This window comes from Xenopus laevis, chromosome 3L, assembly GCF_017654675.1.
Source record: "Xenopus laevis strain J_2021 chromosome 3L, Xenopus_laevis_v10.1, whole genome shotgun sequence".
Taxonomy (NCBI): Eukaryota; Metazoa; Chordata; class Amphibia; order Anura; family Pipidae; genus Xenopus; species Xenopus laevis.
In genome coordinates, this window is record NC_054375.1 from 38,301,763 (window position 1) to 38,320,607 (window position 18,845).

The following is an 18,845-nucleotide window of genomic DNA, read 5'->3' on the forward strand; positions in this document are numbered from 1 at the left end:
TGACTGCTGATCTCAGAATCTGAAGGTTAATTTTTTTCTTTTTTAATTGAATTAGTGACTTTTATGAACAAGATGCTCTAATGATGGAGGAGGAAGGTGCGGTAATCGTAGGACTGCTTGTGGGACTCAACATGATTGATGCAAATTTATGTCTTAAAGGAGAAGATTTAGATTCCCAGGTAACGTGATTTTTAATATTATCAAATAAAACATAGTTACATGTAATATGAGTGATTGTTAAAATAATCTTTCTTGTAAGTACATGTATTCATACACAGTATCATAATGCACATTTCACTTAACATTAGATTCTTATTTCACCAGTATTGTAATTAAAGTGTTGTGGGCCACAGTAGTTACGCCACTGTATTTCACTATTAGAAGTTGCTGCAGAATATCTCCGTACTTTAAAAAAATATTTGATAATAATAAAAACTAGGGTCATGTTTCCTATTCATATCAAAAGTCAAAGATCCACTGTAGTCGTTTAGGGCTTTGAAGCACTGGGTGTTTTGACAAAATGCCACTGTATGTCACTGCCCCAAAGAAAAGTGCTGTATTGGACACACATGGAGCAGTAGCAAGCAAATCTCAACAGGAAAAAGTTCACTCCATCACCTTTTAAGGAGGAGGAAACTAATGGGGGGACAACCCACAATGACTACAATTGCTTACCAGTAGTGATGGGTGAATCTAACCCGTTTCACTTTGCCAAAAATTTGCTAAAATTCATTTTCAATGGTTTTATAGTTATTTCATTATGTAATGTGGTAGAGTGACCTAAAAGAGAGAGAGATCTAAAATGGGTATGCATGTCTTTCTACTCCAAAGTACCAAGCCACAAAGCTTTCCTACATTTGCCAATTTTTATGACATTTCCGAAAAATCTCCTCAGTACTCCAAATCTGAAGCCCCAGAACGAAGACACCCCATAGGAGTAACCAGTTCTGTAATTCCAAATACTGGAAAATCAGCACATTTACAGCATTTTTCAAGGGGCAAAAGTACAAAAATGTATTCTCACCCAAGAAAACCATATATTTTTGGAAAGTACACATTCTGACGAATCTAAAATGGGTATGCATGCCTTTCTACTCCCAAAGTACCAAGCCGCAAAGCTTTCCTACATTTGGCAATTTTTATGACATTTCTGAAAAATCTCCTCAATACTCCAACTCTGAAGCATCATATCTCCCACAAATCATAACATACCAAAATAAAATACCATAAAAAATGAATGCCAAGGGTCTACTGAGCAGTTTGATGGCCAATATGCGTAGATAAACCCAAAGCAGGTGGGCATGTGTAGACCCCAAATGAAAATAGCACATATGAATTTTCTCGGCTGCCAATTTGCTTTCTGTGACCAAAGCCCCCTGTGCATTACATGCCGCAAGACCCCCAGAAGACCACATATTTTTGGAAAGTACACATTCCGACGAATCTAATATTGGTAAAGCTGCCTTTCTACTACCAAGTACCAAACTGCAAAGCCATGCTAAAAAAGGCAATAAGTAGGGATAAAAGTACAATAAAACCACAAAAAAATTGAAAATCAATGAAATAACAAAATAATTCATCTAACACAATTATTATCATTCCAAATACATCATCTGTCACGCTAATAAAATAAACAGATTTTAGGGGGAACAAAAAAAGACAAAAGTGTAAAATGAATAAATACAAAAAAAAAACAAACAAACAAGTATTTGTGTATACAGGTGTGTACACGTCTTAAACGTATGTGACAGTGTATTAGTGTGTAATAAATTGCACAAAAGTGTGCAAAATACCAAAAAAATTATAAAAAAGCAATCTTTACTAAATGTTGTGTTGTTTGAGTGTGTAAATGTATGTAAGTGTGGGTAAATGTTTATAAATGTATGTAAATGAGTGTTGAAGCAGGAGGAATGTCTGGAGGGGCCCCTAATGATCGCCACACGCCGAGTCCCGCAGCAGGAAGCTGGTAGGCGGCGCTGGGAGACAACGCATGAAGGAGGAAGCAGCAGATGCGATCGCATTGCATCTGCTGCTTTGAGGTTGGCCCTGCGACGATCGCGTCGTAGGACCGAGACAACAGCCCCTCAGCCTCGTTGCCTAGGGGGCTGTTAAGACTCCTGACCCTCTGCAGAGGCGGCTAAAGCCGCCAATGCAGAGAGAAACCGCTAACTGCGCAAGAATGTACACGGTACGTTCTTGGCAGATAAGACCTTCGCCTGCCAGCACGTATGGCCTACGTGCTTGGCAGACAAAGGGTTAAAGCTAAACTTGGGGAACTGACTCCTCTCAGACCCAGATAACAGAAAGAGATAAGCAAACATTACTTTCAATAGCAATTACATTTACAGATAACAATAAAAATTTCATTTTTTTAATGACCGTATATTGGAAAGTTGCTTAATTTTACATTTTATGTAATGTTTAAAGGGCATGACTTGTTTGCCTTGGCTTTAACAGCAGCAGCAAAGACGTCTTGTGAACTACAGAAAAAAGTAGAATTTTACTATTGATAGATTTATGAAATCCTTACTAATGCACTATATAGACATTGGAAGAGTTGGCATATGATGGTGATAATCTGCACAAAAAATTATGGCATTCACCTATCGGCAAAAGGCAAACACATTTTTTAATTTTGGCCTGCTAAATGCTGTAAAAAGGACTTCAGTGGAAATGTTCTGATTTTCGCTCTTTAAGGGAGTAAAGTGGTCTAGTATGGAAGAAAGTTGTTTTAAAGAGAGTTAAAAATAGTAAAAAATTGTTTTAAAATAGGTTCCTGGCTTAGGTTAATAAAGTGGAGCAATACTACTAATTTGGCAGATTAATGGTAGTAATTTAGGCTGGCCAGGATATGATGTATGTTTTCTTTAATGTACATGTTGTTTTAGTAAAACATTACAGTTACTATGGTGCAAATTTAAATAAATATTGCTGCATTCATTCTCTACCCAGAGTCCAGTCTCTTCATTTATTGTATTTACATGCACAGCATACCTCTCCCACAGGCCCGGACTAGCAATCTGTGAGTTCTGGCAAATGTCAAAGGGGCTGCTGTGTAAAATGCCTTTGACACTCACTATTTATTGGACTAGTTGGGCCTCTGTGTACTTGAAATGCTAGGGCCTATTTAGACTCCCAGTCGAGACCTGCTCTCCCTTGTTAGGTTAAGAATTTTTAAATAAGACATATTGAAGATATGAAAAAATCCCTACTCTTGTAGGCAATCATGAGTAATATATGGTGCAGATTTTACTTTGGGCTAAAATGTAATATCTTAAAATGGTCACGTTATTGGAGCTCCCCAAAGATCTGCTCTGGTCCCTGTCCATGTTTCAAAGGAGGGGTCGGCGTGTCCTAATGGTCCCTGGCAGAAACACTGTAGGAGGGGATAGTCAATCACAACCCTGCAGTCACACAAGCAAAGACAGGCTTCAGTTCCCTATCAGGCCAGACTAGCTGCTGATTGGTTCCTGTCCTACAGTGCAGTGTGCTCAGTGCTGCTAGCTGCCCTGTACAGCCTGGGAAAGAAGACAACAAGAAGTAGAACAGATGGGTGGGATAAATAGGGTTTTTGCAGACGTCTTCAATAAATCAGCCAGAAACACTACTTTTTAAAGCACATTCCTTCTATGTTAAAAAGTGTATAATGCGCTGGCACATTATTGTTTTTCACACAATATGTTTCCTTTAAGGTTATAAAGCACATGAGCCATTAAGGGAGAAATGTTGGCAAAGTAAAAGTTGTAGATTATTCTGCTTAAAGTCTTACCAGCTCGCGTGGATATTTTTTTCTAGGGACACTGGAACATAAGAGATTTTTGCACCCCCGCCTCATGAGCAATAGTACCACAGAGGGATTACATTGTCCGGATGGCTGACTGCCAAAGTCTAGCAATGACAAGCACTGTATCCATCTATTTTTATTGTACCTGAAATAGTCTCTGTAGAACACTCATGCTATGCAAATGATGAATGTGGCTTGGCTACATCACACTCTATTGGTTCAGTACAATGAGTTTAGCACCTATAAACCCAAATTCATGGCCAACACAGTATTTGACCCTCATCCCAGGATGGTAGGCTGCTCCAGTACCAACTGCGTAACCTTTAGCTGAATACCAAATATGAAATGGACTGACAACTCGCAAAAGCTTTTATGTGCAGGCCAAAGTCACTTATGCATAGGCTATCAGCCTATGATTAAGTGCCTTGAAGCATGAAGCAAGTCTTTTTGTGGATATATTATTTGAATAATAATAAACTCTTTATAGTTAGTCCCGTGCGTTGGAGTTTTTGTTCACCGAGATCATAGTAATCATTTTCGGGTTTAGCAAATAAATATGGTTCCATCAGGATGAAGGGTGGGTGTTCCCCCCCGAAACGTTGATGTTTGGTGGCTGAATGAAAGGGGATAATCCCCGACTGCACTAATCGGTGTGTGTGCGGATCCGTTTCTTTTACACATTGGTTGCAGTCCAGACCTGTCACCCATTGAAAAACATTAGGTGCATTATGAAACCAGAAATACAACAAAGGAGACCCCAGAACTGTCAAGCAGCTGAAATCCTATTTAAGGCAACAATGGGATATTTGACTTTCAAAACTACAGCAGTTGGTCTCCTCTGTTCCCAATCATCCCCTTCTCTTTTTAGGTACATTTTAGTTGGTGTCCCAACTTGGGAAGGAAGATGTACTGTATATTTGTGTATTCACAGCATTTTACATTATAATGCAGTAATAGTATAAAGAGGTGCTCTCTTGGTTTCCACTGATTTATCAGTTACTTGAAGGGGGGGGGCACATAGTTCATAACTGTTGCTTTTGAATCTGAGCTGAATGCTAAGGATCAACTACAAACTCACTGAACAATTATGTCCCATGTTTCCTCCCTTAAAGTTGCTGACTAACTCGGAGTTAGAGTGCCGAAAAGCTGGCAGTTGTATTCTGTTCTGTTAGACATCCAGTCACCCCAGCCTTTACTAACTATATTAGAAACAAACTAACTGTATTAGAAACATTTTTTATTTTTATTTATCCCGTTTTTATTTTTACCCTGAACTGTTCTTTTAACTTCTAGTATGTTATAAATTGATTCTGAACTAGTTTTTGTTGGTTTTGTATAAACCCCAAGACCATTGTTATTACTTTTTATTTCTTTTTTTTTTCGCTCTCTGCCCCACTCCTATCCATATTACATTCTGACTTCCAAACCATGGCCTGGTTGCTATAGTAAGCCAGAAAGCCTTAGGAATTGAAAACTGGAATTAAATAAAAGATACTGTAAAAACTGAAGACCAGTTGCGAAGTGTTTTAGAAGGCCATCTTTAAGTGGTCCTTGCCTCCCAGAGCTTACAGTGTAAATGGGTGGGTTACTTACAGTCTAAAATGGTTGAGGTACTGGCCAATAAGTGCTAAAAGAGTTTAGTTTTGAAGAGACTGAGGGAGAGTTCCTTATGAAGAAATTAAGTGATAGAATTCCAGAGGTAGGGAGCAGCGAGAGTTAAAGGATTAAGATAGGAGATGGCAGTGGGACTGGTTGGTGGAAGGCACATACATTGTTTTCTTAAAGATATAAATGTAACTAGTTTAATACATTACAACAATGCTGCTGTTGGCTTCAATGTGATTTTCTGTAACACGTTTTTTTTTTCCTGAAATGTTATGGGAAAATAAAGCCTTGCTAAACATGGACTGTATTACGTTGATATGGTTTTCTAGCCATCGATTACATTTTCTTTATTTCTAACAAGTTTTCTTTTGTTTTGTTTTGCTTTGTTAGGTTGGAGTAATTGACTTTTCTTTCTATCTTAAGGATATGCAGCCAAATGATAATGAAAAACAGTATGTATTCCAATGCCTTCATTTTTTTTTTTTTTATTATCTTATGTGTAATTTTGAATGAAAACCATTTTGATACAAGAAACTCATAAGCAGGCATTCACCTTAGACTGTACTGTAGACAGTAGGATTCAAAGCCAGTATGCAGGTGGTCTTCATTAGTTTTTCCTGTATCTTTTCAGTTTGAACATTAAAATCTGCTTGTTATGGGTTACCTACCACAGGTACCAGGCAGTCATATGGAAATCATAATGGAGGTTGAATTAATTTCTTTTAGGAGGCCTGTTTGAGCTGGGATCTTCCTAAAAATGAATTGGGCTTTCATGGAATATAGCCTCTGTACATATTATTAGGAATTAATTGGCTGTGGTCTCAACTGAGACTTGACATTGAGGTCCATCAGCAGCAGGTTGTTTGAATATAAGCTACTTCAGTCTGAAACACATTTCTAAGCAGATTTCTTCTATATGTAGAAGAGTATAGTACACTGAAAAAAAGGGAAAACAAGAATTTCATTAAAAAAAAAAACCGAAACAAAAATTTTTACACCATTTTGACACATTTTCCAGTCTTATTTACTTTATTTCCTGTACGTACCCTTTGCCAGTCCACTGCTAAATATTCACATGCTATACTCATAGTGCCATAGCAATTTTCTGCATTCTGTATTTCTTGCCCTACAATTTGTTGCAAAGCAGTTTGTGATCATTGAGTCTGCAGTGTGTGTGTATTAACTATAAAATTAAAAATGGGCAGATGTTGCATTACCGTATATCCACCCTCGTCATAAGTTCTTCTAATATGATTGTCATATTGTATGTATTATTTTTTGTAGAATGAAGAGTTAGGCAGCTTTTTTTTAACATTTATCAGCAATAGTGGTTGTCATTAATAGCTTAATCTGGATACGTTTTGTATTTTTGAGTTAAAAGTTTTGGGTTGTTGACCGTCCAACACTTTTTTTTTCATTTCAGTTGGTTTCAGATGGTTGACCAGAATTAAAGAGTTTTTCCAATTACTTTCTATTTTCTATGTGTGACCATTTTTCTAAGATTGAAGAGTAAAGTTTCATTTTCACCTTCTAAAGCAGCTGGGGGGGGCTGTCGCAGACCCTGTAATCTTTTCTAAATTGATACTTTTAGTTGAAACATTCCTTATCTTTGTCCCTGCTGACCAGAATCCATGTTAGAATTGATACAATAGTTGCTAATATTCCATAGAGGCTGCTGAGAAATGTATCAACTAAATATTGCAAAATTGTAACAGTTCTGTACCTGAATTACCGAGCTGCCAGACTGAAACACCAGATACAGGGGCATTAAACTTATAAACTTAGAGTTTGACAAAATGGTAAAAAATAAAAAATGGAAAGTAATTGAAGAAAGTCTTTATTTCTGGTGAACAATCTGAAAAAATTAAACTGAAAAAAGGTGTTTGGAAGGAGAACAACCCCTTCAAAGGACATGGGAAGCCTACATTTTCCTATAGTTTATATAAGTTGGGAACATTTTTCCCAGCCAAATAGTATCATTTGTACTGCATATATCCCCTCTGTATTCAGCTTTCACCCAGCGGCCATTTTCCCTCGGTGACATTTACATCTACAAAAAGTGCACTGTAAAGTTCATGCAATCATAAATGCAGGCTTACACAGGAACAACTTACCATACTTTGATAAAAAGTCCTGCTTGGATTGAGCACTGTAATGGTTAATCTGAGCTCAGGCTAGAAGGTTAGGAGATAGAAAATAGGAACAAGCAGCTAGAGCAGAGTTTCTATGGGAATCAGAAATGGAATCTCTTAATTGGCTGCTAGACTGGAGGTTGTGTTTTGTAATCTTAGCTGACAAGATCTGAGCATGTTTAGTAGAGTAAATTCATTAGGGGGGGGCTGAGTGGGTTAGAGGAAGAGAAGGAATTCAAAGCTAAATGATTGTATTTGTAAAAGTGTTTCTTAAATGTATGGAATAATCCCAATACCTGAAAAATCTGCTAAAAACAATAAAGAATGGTTGGTAAATTTGGAGTCATGAATAAACATAGCCATAGGGCTGCTTTACCGCTGGGCTGTAGTTATCCTTTAAAAGAAGTGGAAAAGGCAGGCGATTGATGTGGAGAAGAGGCAGAACTAATTTATATGCAATAAAAGAACCCGGCACAGAAAATGCTTAACTATGCTTTTATAACTCTATTGTCTGGTACACTGTATACATTTAATTTCTAGAACATTTTTATTGTATAAGTAAAGTAACGTTAATGCATTATTTAATAATGAACATTTTTCTGTTATTGCAGAAGCGATGAAATTGTAGCTGTTCTTGATCAAAAACATTATGTTGAAGAGCTTAACAGACATTTAAGGTAAGAATGCTCAAAAATATTAAAATGCTTTGCATGATGACTTCCAGTGGTGTAAGGTGCTTCCGCTTTGATCTCACGCTTAGGGCCCTGACAGATGGGTCCCTTTATCACCCACAGGTGACAAAAACTACCGTCTGTCATGGCCCTAACCCTGAAATTGTTCAGTATAAAAAAGAAAACTGGGTAAATAGATAGGCTGTGCAAAATAAAAAATGTTTTCAATAAAGTCAGTAAGCCAAAAATGTAATGTATAAAGTCTGGAGTGACTGGATGTCTAACATAATAGCCAGAACACTACTTACTGTTTTGCAGCGCTTTGATTGGTTACCAGTCAGTAATTAATCAGTGTCTTGGGGGTGGGGGCATATGGGTCATAACCATTGACTTTTGAATCTGACCTGCATGCAGAGGAACAAAACCAAACTAACTGATCAGTTATGTACCATCCCCCCCCTCCAAGTTGCTGACTAACTTGATCGTTCAAATTCTTCCCCATCTCCCGACCTGCCACTAACCATTCAGATCAAAGTCTTAGCATTCTGATCAAATAAAGTAGTTAAAGAACTGATCAGCTGATGTTCTGCCCCTGACAGCAATCGTACGAAAGTTATGTCCGACAACAGTTAGTGACAGTCTCCCACTGAAAATTGTACGATCGGCAATACATCCAGAGATATTATCGGCAGCCGACAGAAATCTTTTAAAGGAGAAGGAAAGCTACAGAGGCATTTTATTGCCAATAGATTAGCTGCAATAGTGCAAGCTAGAATGCTATATCTATTCTGTAGAATGTTTTACCATACCTGAGTAAAAAGCTCTAGAAACTCTCTGTTTGTTTAGTATAGGAGCTGCAGTATTAATATGGTGTGACATCACTTCCTGCCTGAGTCTCTCCCTGCTCTGGGCTCAGATTACAGTAGAGAAGGGAGTGGAGGGGAAGAGGAGCAAACTGAGCATGCTTTTGCCCAGGGCAATGAGGTGTAAGTTGAAGGCAGGAAGTCTGATACAGAAGCCCATGTGTACACAATAGAAGGAAAGAAATGCAGTGTTTCTCTTGACAGGGGACTCAGAGCAGCTCTAATTTGGGGGTTTACTGGTATATTTAGATGGACCTTTCTGATAAAGCTTACTTAGTTTTTACCTTTCCTTCTCCTTTAACCTGTCCAATCGAAGAAACGACTGATCTCCGCCGGACGAAAAATGCAGACTCTCCCCACACGGTCCAAAAATCGTAAGAATCCTCGATTCGTACGATCGGATCTTTGCGTCTATGGCCAGCTTTAGAGAGCTGAAAAACAGGAAGTAGTGTTCTGTTATGTTAGACATCCAGTCACTCCAATCTTTATACATTACATTTTTGACTAACTATACTGAAAACATTTTTTATTTTGCACAGCCTATCTATTTACCCAGTTTTTAATTTTATACTGAACTGTTCCATCAATTATTGCTTCAAATGACAATGTGGATCATAACCACATATATTGGTACAGATTTTATTTTTCCAGTTAATTTCTTTTCTTATTTGAAAAGGACATGGGGTTACAGAAAAAGTGAACGGGAGGGGAAACAGTAAAGTAAAGACATTTCACACTAGTAACAATAGTACAACAATAGTAAAAAAGAACTCTATTACATTCTTAATTACTGTTATTATATTTGTGTACCAGAGACAAATATATTTTGTTTTTAAGCAAATGTTCATGTTATTTTTTGCATTTCTTAACATTTTGCTCAGTATTTTATCTCCGTGATATTTTGCTATCATAAGTTAGAAAAGTAGTGCTACTTAGGGGCAAATTTACTAAAGGACGAATCGGCTAACGCTAGCGAAAATTTGCCAGCGTGACGTAATTTCTTTACTCTGCTGATTTACTAACGGGTGCTGGCGTAAATTTGCTAGCGAAGTGGACCTACTCTAGCGCTACTTCGCACCCTTACGCCAGGCAAAGTTGCGATATGGCGAAGGGACGTAACTACGCTAATTCACTAACTTGTGCATTTTACCTCTTGTGCCAGACTTGCCTTGGCCACCTCAGATCAGGCGAAGTGCAATAGAGTAGATAGGGCTTGCTTCAAAAAAAAAGATGAAATTTTTTCTAAGTCCCAAAAAACACTGGCGTCTTTTACTTTTTTTTAAGTGTGATAGGCTAAAAAAAGATCGTAAATTTTTTTGGGGATATCCTCCTTCCCCCCTACGTTTCCTAACATATGGCACATAAACTATACAGTGGGCACATGTCTAGGGCAAAAAAACAACTATTTTTTTTATGAAACTTTCCCAGGCTTGTGTAGTGTAATGTATTTGCTGCTACACATACGTCCATTGTACTTTAACTTGGCGACGTATGCAAATTATGCATCGCTAGCAAAACTTTGACGAATTAACGCTAGCACAACTTCGCTACCTTTCGCCTCCCTGAGCGCAACTTTGGATTTTAGTGAATTAGCTCCGCGCTGGCAAAACTTCGCATGGTGAAGTGCGCCAAGGCCAACGCTGGCGCAACTTCGAAGGTAAGTAAATTTGCCCCATAGTCTTGAATGAGTTGAGACAAAATGCAACAAAACTCACTGGGGCTCATTTATAAACAGTGGGTAAATTTGCACATGAGCAGTAACCCATGGCAACCAGTCAGATGATTGCTTTCCGTGCTTAACCTGCAGCTGACTAAAGAAAGCTAATCACTGATTGGTTGCTATGGGTTACTGCCAAGGTGCAAATGTGCCCACTGCTTTAAATGAGCCCCGCTGTGCACTTTTACTCGTATGCTGACCATACAATGTCGACAGCTTGTTTGTATGACAGACAACAACCAGGGAGGATCTATGGAGAGCTCCAATAAAATGAATGTTTTTTTTTTTTTTTTTTTTTTTTTTATAAATTAAATTACATCAGCTGGATTATATGTTTTTTTTGTGCTATGTTATGAGGAGGATTTTTTTTAAAAAAACTCTATATTCCTGTTAATGTTGTATGACATAAAATGATCTAAAATTATTTTTGACTGTTTTTTTTTTTGTAGTTGCACTGTTGGTGATCTTCAGGCAAAAATTGATTCTCTGGAGAAGACAAATTCAAAGTTGACGGAAGAGGTTTGTGATTGAGCTTTTGCGTGCATTCATTGCTTCTTTTGTGAATATTATGTTTACATTTTTAGAATTTAACAAGCATTATGATTATACCTTTAATTGAAGCACTAGCTATAAAATAACTGTCGGTTTTCATATTCCAACATTTTGGTTACTTTGGTAGAGGTAACCAGAAAACACTTTTGTTCACTAAAAGAAATTCATGTTGTTTATAGACAAATATCACTAGATGCTACAAGTATGTGCTTCAAATCCAAGCTGTGGATTGCTGTGTTTTTTTTCTCTCACCGTGAGCAAGTTTGTTAATTGTTTCTTTTTTTAAGTAATTTTTAATTAGGCTGTTTTTTATTTTCCCAATAAATGCTGAACGTAGGGCTAATCTACAGAGGCAATAATATGGCATTACTGTGTATGCAAATACTGCTAATTTTGTTTCCATTTACTTTACAGAATGATGATAATAGGACCTTTTCTTAAAATATCTGTCAGCTCGAATAAACTGTGCTAATATTATACGATAAACTGTCATTTAAAAAGAATAAAAGTGTTTTGTAATCTTGGTTTTTGTGTTATGTATTACAAGTTATATATCATTTTCCAAAAGGCATTTGTGCCTGATTTAAAAAAGTTTAAACACTGATCTATCTATTTTATGTCTATTATTTAACTTTCTGTTTGATTTGTTCTTTTATTTATTTATTTTTAATGTGTTGTTTTCAATAGCTCCTTGCTGCAAAAGATCGTATTGTGTCACTACAAGAGGAACATAATAACATGGTACACGAGAGTACAGTAATTCGGGTAAAGAGTGAAAGAAGTTTAGAGGTAAAAAAATTTTTAGAAATATGCAATTCATAACATTTTAAAATCATATTTACCGGCTGACTTTACGTGTGTTCTTCTACATCAATAATTATTTCTTATTTCTGGATCGCTTGAACACAACGAAAGACCTGGTAACATATATATTTTTTTAATTTATTTGATGTTACTTGGCACTCAACAGCTTCAAAAGATCCCCTGTGTCTGTCAGATCTTAGACAGGACACGAGTTGATGTGAGGGCTCTGTTAATGCTGTGAGACCATTGTACTGAGCTTGGAAAGCTCTTTGGTCCACCTAGAGCAAGGATCCCCAACCTTTTGAACCTGTGAGCAACATTCAGAAGTAAAAGGAGTTGGGGAGCAACGCAAGCATAAAAATGTTCCTGGGCTACCAAATAAGTGCTGTGATTGGCCATTTAGTAGCCCCTATGTAAATTGCCAACCTACATTGAGGATCTGTTTGGCAGGACATCTTTTTTATACAACCAAAACTTTCCTCCAAGCCTTAAATTCCAAAATAAGCACCTGCTTTGAGGCCACTGGGAGCAACATCGAAGGAGTTGGAGAGCAACATGTTGCTCACGAGCTACTGGTTGGGGATCACTGAGTCCTAGAGCCTAGAAACCATGTTCACGATATGCAGTTAGGTTACTGACTAGGGAATTTTTCATCTAACTGTTAACCCAGCAGCAATACTTCATTGTTGCCAGAGCTATCAGTCAGAAAGAAGCCTGTTATGCTATGACTGCTCCAAATCGATAGATGACATGTGACTGCCCTCATTGTCTCACTTATAGTAATTTAAAAAGAAAAATTACAGAGATGTTTAGGGGTTGCAATTTCTGCTCATATTGAACTTGTGTAAAAGCCACACATTAATGTCTGAAATCAATTTATTTGGAGTACGCATTGTCCTTTTAAATGTGGGGAAAAGCTGCTCAAAATGTGAATCATTCTCCATATTCAAATAGCACAACTGTGTCAATGCAGATGCTCCCTCATAAAAGCCACATTGTCAAACCCATTGGAAGTTACAAAAACGATCCATCATCCTCCATATGGATGGGAACTGGAGGACTGACCAGACGGACACACTTATTGCCAGATTTATTAAGGATTGAGTTGTGTTTTCCGCGAAAATTCGAGTTTCCCTTTTTTCTGGTCAAAATTCATATTTTTGGGTTAAAAAAAAAACCAGACACACGAAAAAAAAAACAAAAAACCCTGGGCTCTATCGAAAAGGGTAAATGCTCCAAATTTCTAATAAAAAAAAAAAAAAAAACGGCATCAAAATTGACCTGGATGCGTGGCCCCAGGTCCGTCTCTTAAGGGTTAAGCATTCTCTGCAAATTAATTCAATCAATATAAGTGTTGTTCACACTCACTGATGAAGAAAGGTGGCCCGGGTGCAGCGACATGCAAGGAAATAGATGATTACGTATCTCTAGATACGAAATGCGTTAAGACATTTGATCTATGGAATAAAGATCAAAATTGTATCTAACCTGGTGTGGCGTGCCTAGTCATCTATTCATCTAACACATTTTTTGAGATTTATTATTCCCTGACCCTGGAAATAACTTGAATCTGAAAATACACCATCTAAAACCTGTCGAGGTCATGTAGGAGACAATGGCAGAGGTCCCTTGAACTATTTGAAGATGTTTATTGCCTTCATGATGTTAGAGGTTTTTTTTTGGAGGGTTTTGCCCGAAAACTTGAGCGAATTGAGTTTTGTTGTCATATCTGACATTAATTATACTGTCAGATAATTATACTGTTGATCCATTATAACTTTGAAAATACATTATGCATTTGTTAGGTGACTTATGCTGAATGATTTATAACACTAATAAATGACAATTATTACAGGTAAATTCTCAGGATACAAAAGTTGAACTGGACACCTACAAACAATCTCGGCAAGGACTGGATGAAATGTATAATGAGATCTGGAAGCAACTAAAAGTCGAAAAACAAACACGGCAGGTAAAAAAAAGAGAAAGTTTTCTTGTAAAAAAAGTACTTTTATTTATGTTTATATCCTTTGCAGCAGTTTGAGTGCGATTTAAAACGAACCACAACTGCAATCCAAGATATCCATGAAAACTTGGTTATATTGGAATAAGGAAAGGTACCGATTACCATCATTAGAAAGAGTAGTATCCAGTTGTTTCCTAATATATTGGGTGCAGTTGTTGTGGTCCATTGTGAATGGTTTTAGATTATCCCTGTAGAAACCATTAATTTTATCATAAAAAGTTTTGTATGCTAATGTAAACGCATGTTTTTTTTCTCAGTGTGAATTAGATTGGGGAGATTCCATAATGCATATGTATTGTTGATGCAAAACCAGAACCTTTTATGCATTGGTACCTATTCTAAATTGTGGCTGGATAAATATAAGAGATGCTTATTTTAGATGTACAGAATGTAGACCTGCTGCACCATGGCAGTTGTGGTGGTGCCCATATACATTCAATTGTACAAATCACACAGCACAGGATGACTAATATAAAATACAAATTATATATCTAACTGGCAGATAAAAAATATACATGCCTCTTACTGCGTATAATTTACTGTATTTAGAATATCTGATTATTACAATTGAATAAGAAAGAAAGGAACTAGGAAACAAACGAGAGGAAGCAGTAGATTATTGATAATGATATTACAATAAAGAGATCTGTATGTATAGTGGGCATTGTAGTAGAGTATTATTTGTATCATGTCTAATATATGTAATATCTGTAATATGATCCATACTGTAAAGTACAGTACTTATAAATGTACACACATATATATATATATATATATATATATATATATATATATATATATATATACACACACACACATACACTACAATCAATTATTACTATATATATGATCCATACTGTAAAGTACAGTACTTATAAATGTACACACACATATATATATATATATATATATATATATTTATATAAATATATATATATATATAGATATATGATATATATATATATATATACACACTACAATCAATTATATATATATATATATATATATATATATATATATATATATATATATATAGCACAAATAAACTTCACTTTGCTTGATCTCATTATGAAGTCCTGGAGTGCGTTATTCCTTGAAACACGACTATATATATATATATATATATATATATATATATATATATATATATATATATATATATATATATATATATATATATATAATACATAAAAGCCATGAATATCTTGTAAATTATATCCTTTAAACTGTGAGTTCTGATGTCATCAGTTATAAACAGTGAATTCTGATGTCATTTCTGTCACATGACTCACTGAAACTTGTGTATTATAATAAATAAAGTACCCCCAGTTGCAAAATATGAGGATATTAGAAGTTACCTCGGAGTTCCATGACCTGTATAAAAACACTCGGCCTTCGGACTCGTGTTTTTATATGGTCATGGAACTCCTTGGTAACTTATAATATCCTTACCGTATATACTCGAGTATAAGCCGAGTTTTTCAGCCCCCAAAATATGGTGAAAAACTCTACCTCGGCTTATACTCGGGTCAAGCGCAAAAACGGTCGCCGGCGTCTTAAGAATAGTCGCCGCGCCTAAGAATAGTCGACGGCGCCTAAGAATAGTCGCCGGCGACTAATAATAGTCGGCGGCACCCAAGAATAGTCTCCAAGAATGGTCGCCGGCATCCAAAAACGAGATGCCGGCACCTCCAATGGGAGCAGAAACCCTCAATTTTTTGATTGAAACTTACCAGAAGCTGCTGCATTTCTCACCCTCGGCTTATACTCGAGTCAATAAACTTACCCAGTTTTTGGAGGTAGAATTAGGTACCTCGGCTTATACTCGGGACGGCTTATACTCGAGTATATACGGTATATTTTACAAGAGGGGGTACTTTATTCACTATAAATCTTAAAAGCTAAGAAAGAGATGAGTTTCTTCTTCCGTCAGATGCATAACAATAGATACCGCTGCATGGTTGCTAATTTGGACTCTAGCAACCAGATTGCTGAAATTGCAGTCTGGAGAGCTGCTGAAAAAAAAGCTTTATTAACTCTAAAAAACCACAAACAATAACAAATTACAAATGGTCTCGGAACATCATTCTAGAACAGCATACTAAAAGTTAACTCAAAAGTGCACAACCCCTTTACAGAAACATGTTGAACATTATTTAGGATAATGGCTTTCTCTTTTTCTTTCAACCCATTTTTAGGAACTGGAGAAAGAGTTTGAATTGCAGGTTGGTATGAAGACAGAGATGGAAATGGCCATGAAACTCCTGGAAAAGGATATCCATGAAAAACAAGACACTCTGGTTGTTCTCCGTAAGCAGCTTGATGACGTAAAAGCCATTAATCTTCAGATGTGCCAAAAAGTTCTTGTAAGGAAGCCCTAGTAATTTTTCAACCATGTCTTATATTTATCAACTGCCCCTGACATATAAACAAGTGGTCATTTAGACAATACACTGAGCTAATGAAAGCGAAAGATGGTACTTAAGTGATTCCGTTCTCCATCTCAGTAATAAAGATGGATCTAGAAATATATCACAATTGAGCGTGTAATCACTTTAAAGGGATGCTGTCATGATTTTTATGGTTTACTTTCTATTTCTAAATTACACTGTTTACATTGCAAATAATTCATTCTACTGTTGAAAATGTTATTCTTGAACCAACAAATGTATTTTTTTAGCTGAAATATTGGTTGTGGAGGCAGCCATATCTGTGCCTTGTGTCTGGTACTGAACTTTAGAAGTGATTGTTTTTTAAAAAAAAAAAACTTTAGTTCCACACATTTTTTGCAATCTTTTTGTTCAACCCATTTAATTAAAAGTCTGCAGTTCAACTGCATCTGAGTTGTTTCATTTAAAATTCATTGGGATAATGTACAGAACCAAAATTAGAAAAAATGTTGTCTGTCCAAATATTTATGGACCTAACTGTATACCTTATATACCTATATGTATTCTAAATTGTCTTCTTAGGCTAAGGCCACACTAGGCGATAGCGCCGCGATTTGACTCGCGGCGACTTTTCGCCGCGACTTTTAAGCCGCAATCGCTGGGGAAACTTTTGTGCTGGCGTCTATGGGGAATCGCGAAAAATCGCCAGCGTAAAAACACACGCGGCGATCTTTTTTCTATTGTCGCTCGAAATCGCCTAGCGAGGCAATTTCGAGCGACAGTAGAGAAAAGATCGCCGCGTGTGTTTTTACGCTGGCGATTTTTCGCGATTCCCCATAGACGCCAGCGCAAAAGTTTCCCCAGCGATTGCGGCTTAAAAGTCGCGGCGAAAAGTCGCCGCGAGTCAAATCGCGGCGCTATCGCCTAGTGTGGCCTTAGCCTTAGTTAGATCCCTTCCACAGCCCTTAGCTGAAGACATATGAAGACATTGCTGAGAACAATACACAGTTCAATAATTTGTTCAATAAGTTTCCTTTATATGACCTGGGATGACCAATCTCATCTTGTGTTATTCCTCAAATTGAAATAGGCTTTTCTGTACATACAGAATGTCTGAAATTCTCTCCAAGCAAAGACTAGGGGAAACATTCATTTGGCAACTATGTACACAAGATGTGGATAGTGTTATGGCTATAATAAATTCAAGCCTAGGACCTTATTTTTAGTGAGTAGAAATTTTGGACAAAAGTTTTGGTGCACAGTGCAGCAAGAGCTATATTTTAACCAGACAAAGTGAAGTCACTTTCATAGTCTCCTCGGTATACATGTCCGTTCGATGGATTATAAAATATTATTTTGCTTTGTTACACAGGTTACAAAGTCTAAATCTCCAAATAGTACAGACGTTATAAAATATTTTAAGAATTACGGTCTTTGTTTTCTATAAACTCATAACACTGCAAAACTACAGGAAGTATAGAAAAGGAGAGAAAACTGAATCATTTTGAGAAATTAATTCAACTTCCTATCTCTATTAATTGCAGCTTTTGTATTTAATAGGATGCAGAGACAGCCCTGCATAAGAAAAAAGAAATTGTAAATTCACTACAAGCAAAAGGAGATCAGTTGACAACAGCACTAAAGCAAGTAGAGGAAAGGTTTGTTGCTTCCAGTAAAATCTAAATTCATGCATCCTAGGAGACATTACTTTTATGCCTACTACTGAAGCATTCTCAGTCTTTTGGCTGCTGTGTTCTTCTTCCGACAAGACACAGCATCACATGCTTCAACTCAGTTTTCAGCCATCATACCTTAAAGGAGAACTAAAGCTTAATTAAAGAAGTAGCTAAAAATGTTGTACATTATGTTTTGAGTTCTGTACCAGCCCAAGGCAACCACAACCCTTTAGCAGTAAAGATCTGTCTGTCTCCAAAGATGCCCCAGTAGCTCCCCATCTTATTTTCTGCTCTGTGCTGCTGTCACTTACTGAGCTTAGGGACACACTCACAATATACAGTACACATAGAATTTAAATATCATAATATAAAACTGATTACCGTATATACCCGTGTATAAGCCGAGTTTTTCAGCATCCAAAATGTGCTGAAAAAGTCTACCTCGGCTTATACTCGGGTCAGCGGTACCCGACCCGAGTAGCTGAGATTGCAGTCACTTTTAATCATTCCTATACCAACAGTACACTTGGGGAGAGACTGCAATATCCCACAATGCCCTCTGTTGGTTATATGAAAGAATAACAGTGCACCCTCTGTTGGTTATATGAAAGAATAACAGTTACTG

General features: G+C 36.8%; 1 protein-coding gene across 4 annotated transcripts in view; it reads left to right on the top strand.

The window, feature by feature from the left end:
• Positions 1-18,845, top strand: part of rufy1.L (RUN and FYVE domain containing 1 L homeolog) — a 57,725-nt gene that overhangs the window by 17,077 nt on the left and 21,803 nt on the right. For all 4 annotated transcript variants that reach the window (NM_001127758.1, XM_018250554.2, XM_018250555.2 and 1 more), the window contains 8 exon segments: positions 56-179; positions 5,780-5,841; positions 8,133-8,198; positions 11,222-11,291; positions 12,012-12,113; positions 13,984-14,100; positions 16,353-16,520; positions 18,105-18,202. In NM_001127758.1, coding sequence (NP_001121230.1) covers positions 56-179; positions 5,780-5,841; positions 8,133-8,198; positions 11,222-11,291; positions 12,012-12,113; positions 13,984-14,100; positions 16,353-16,520; positions 18,105-18,202 — 807 coding nt within the window.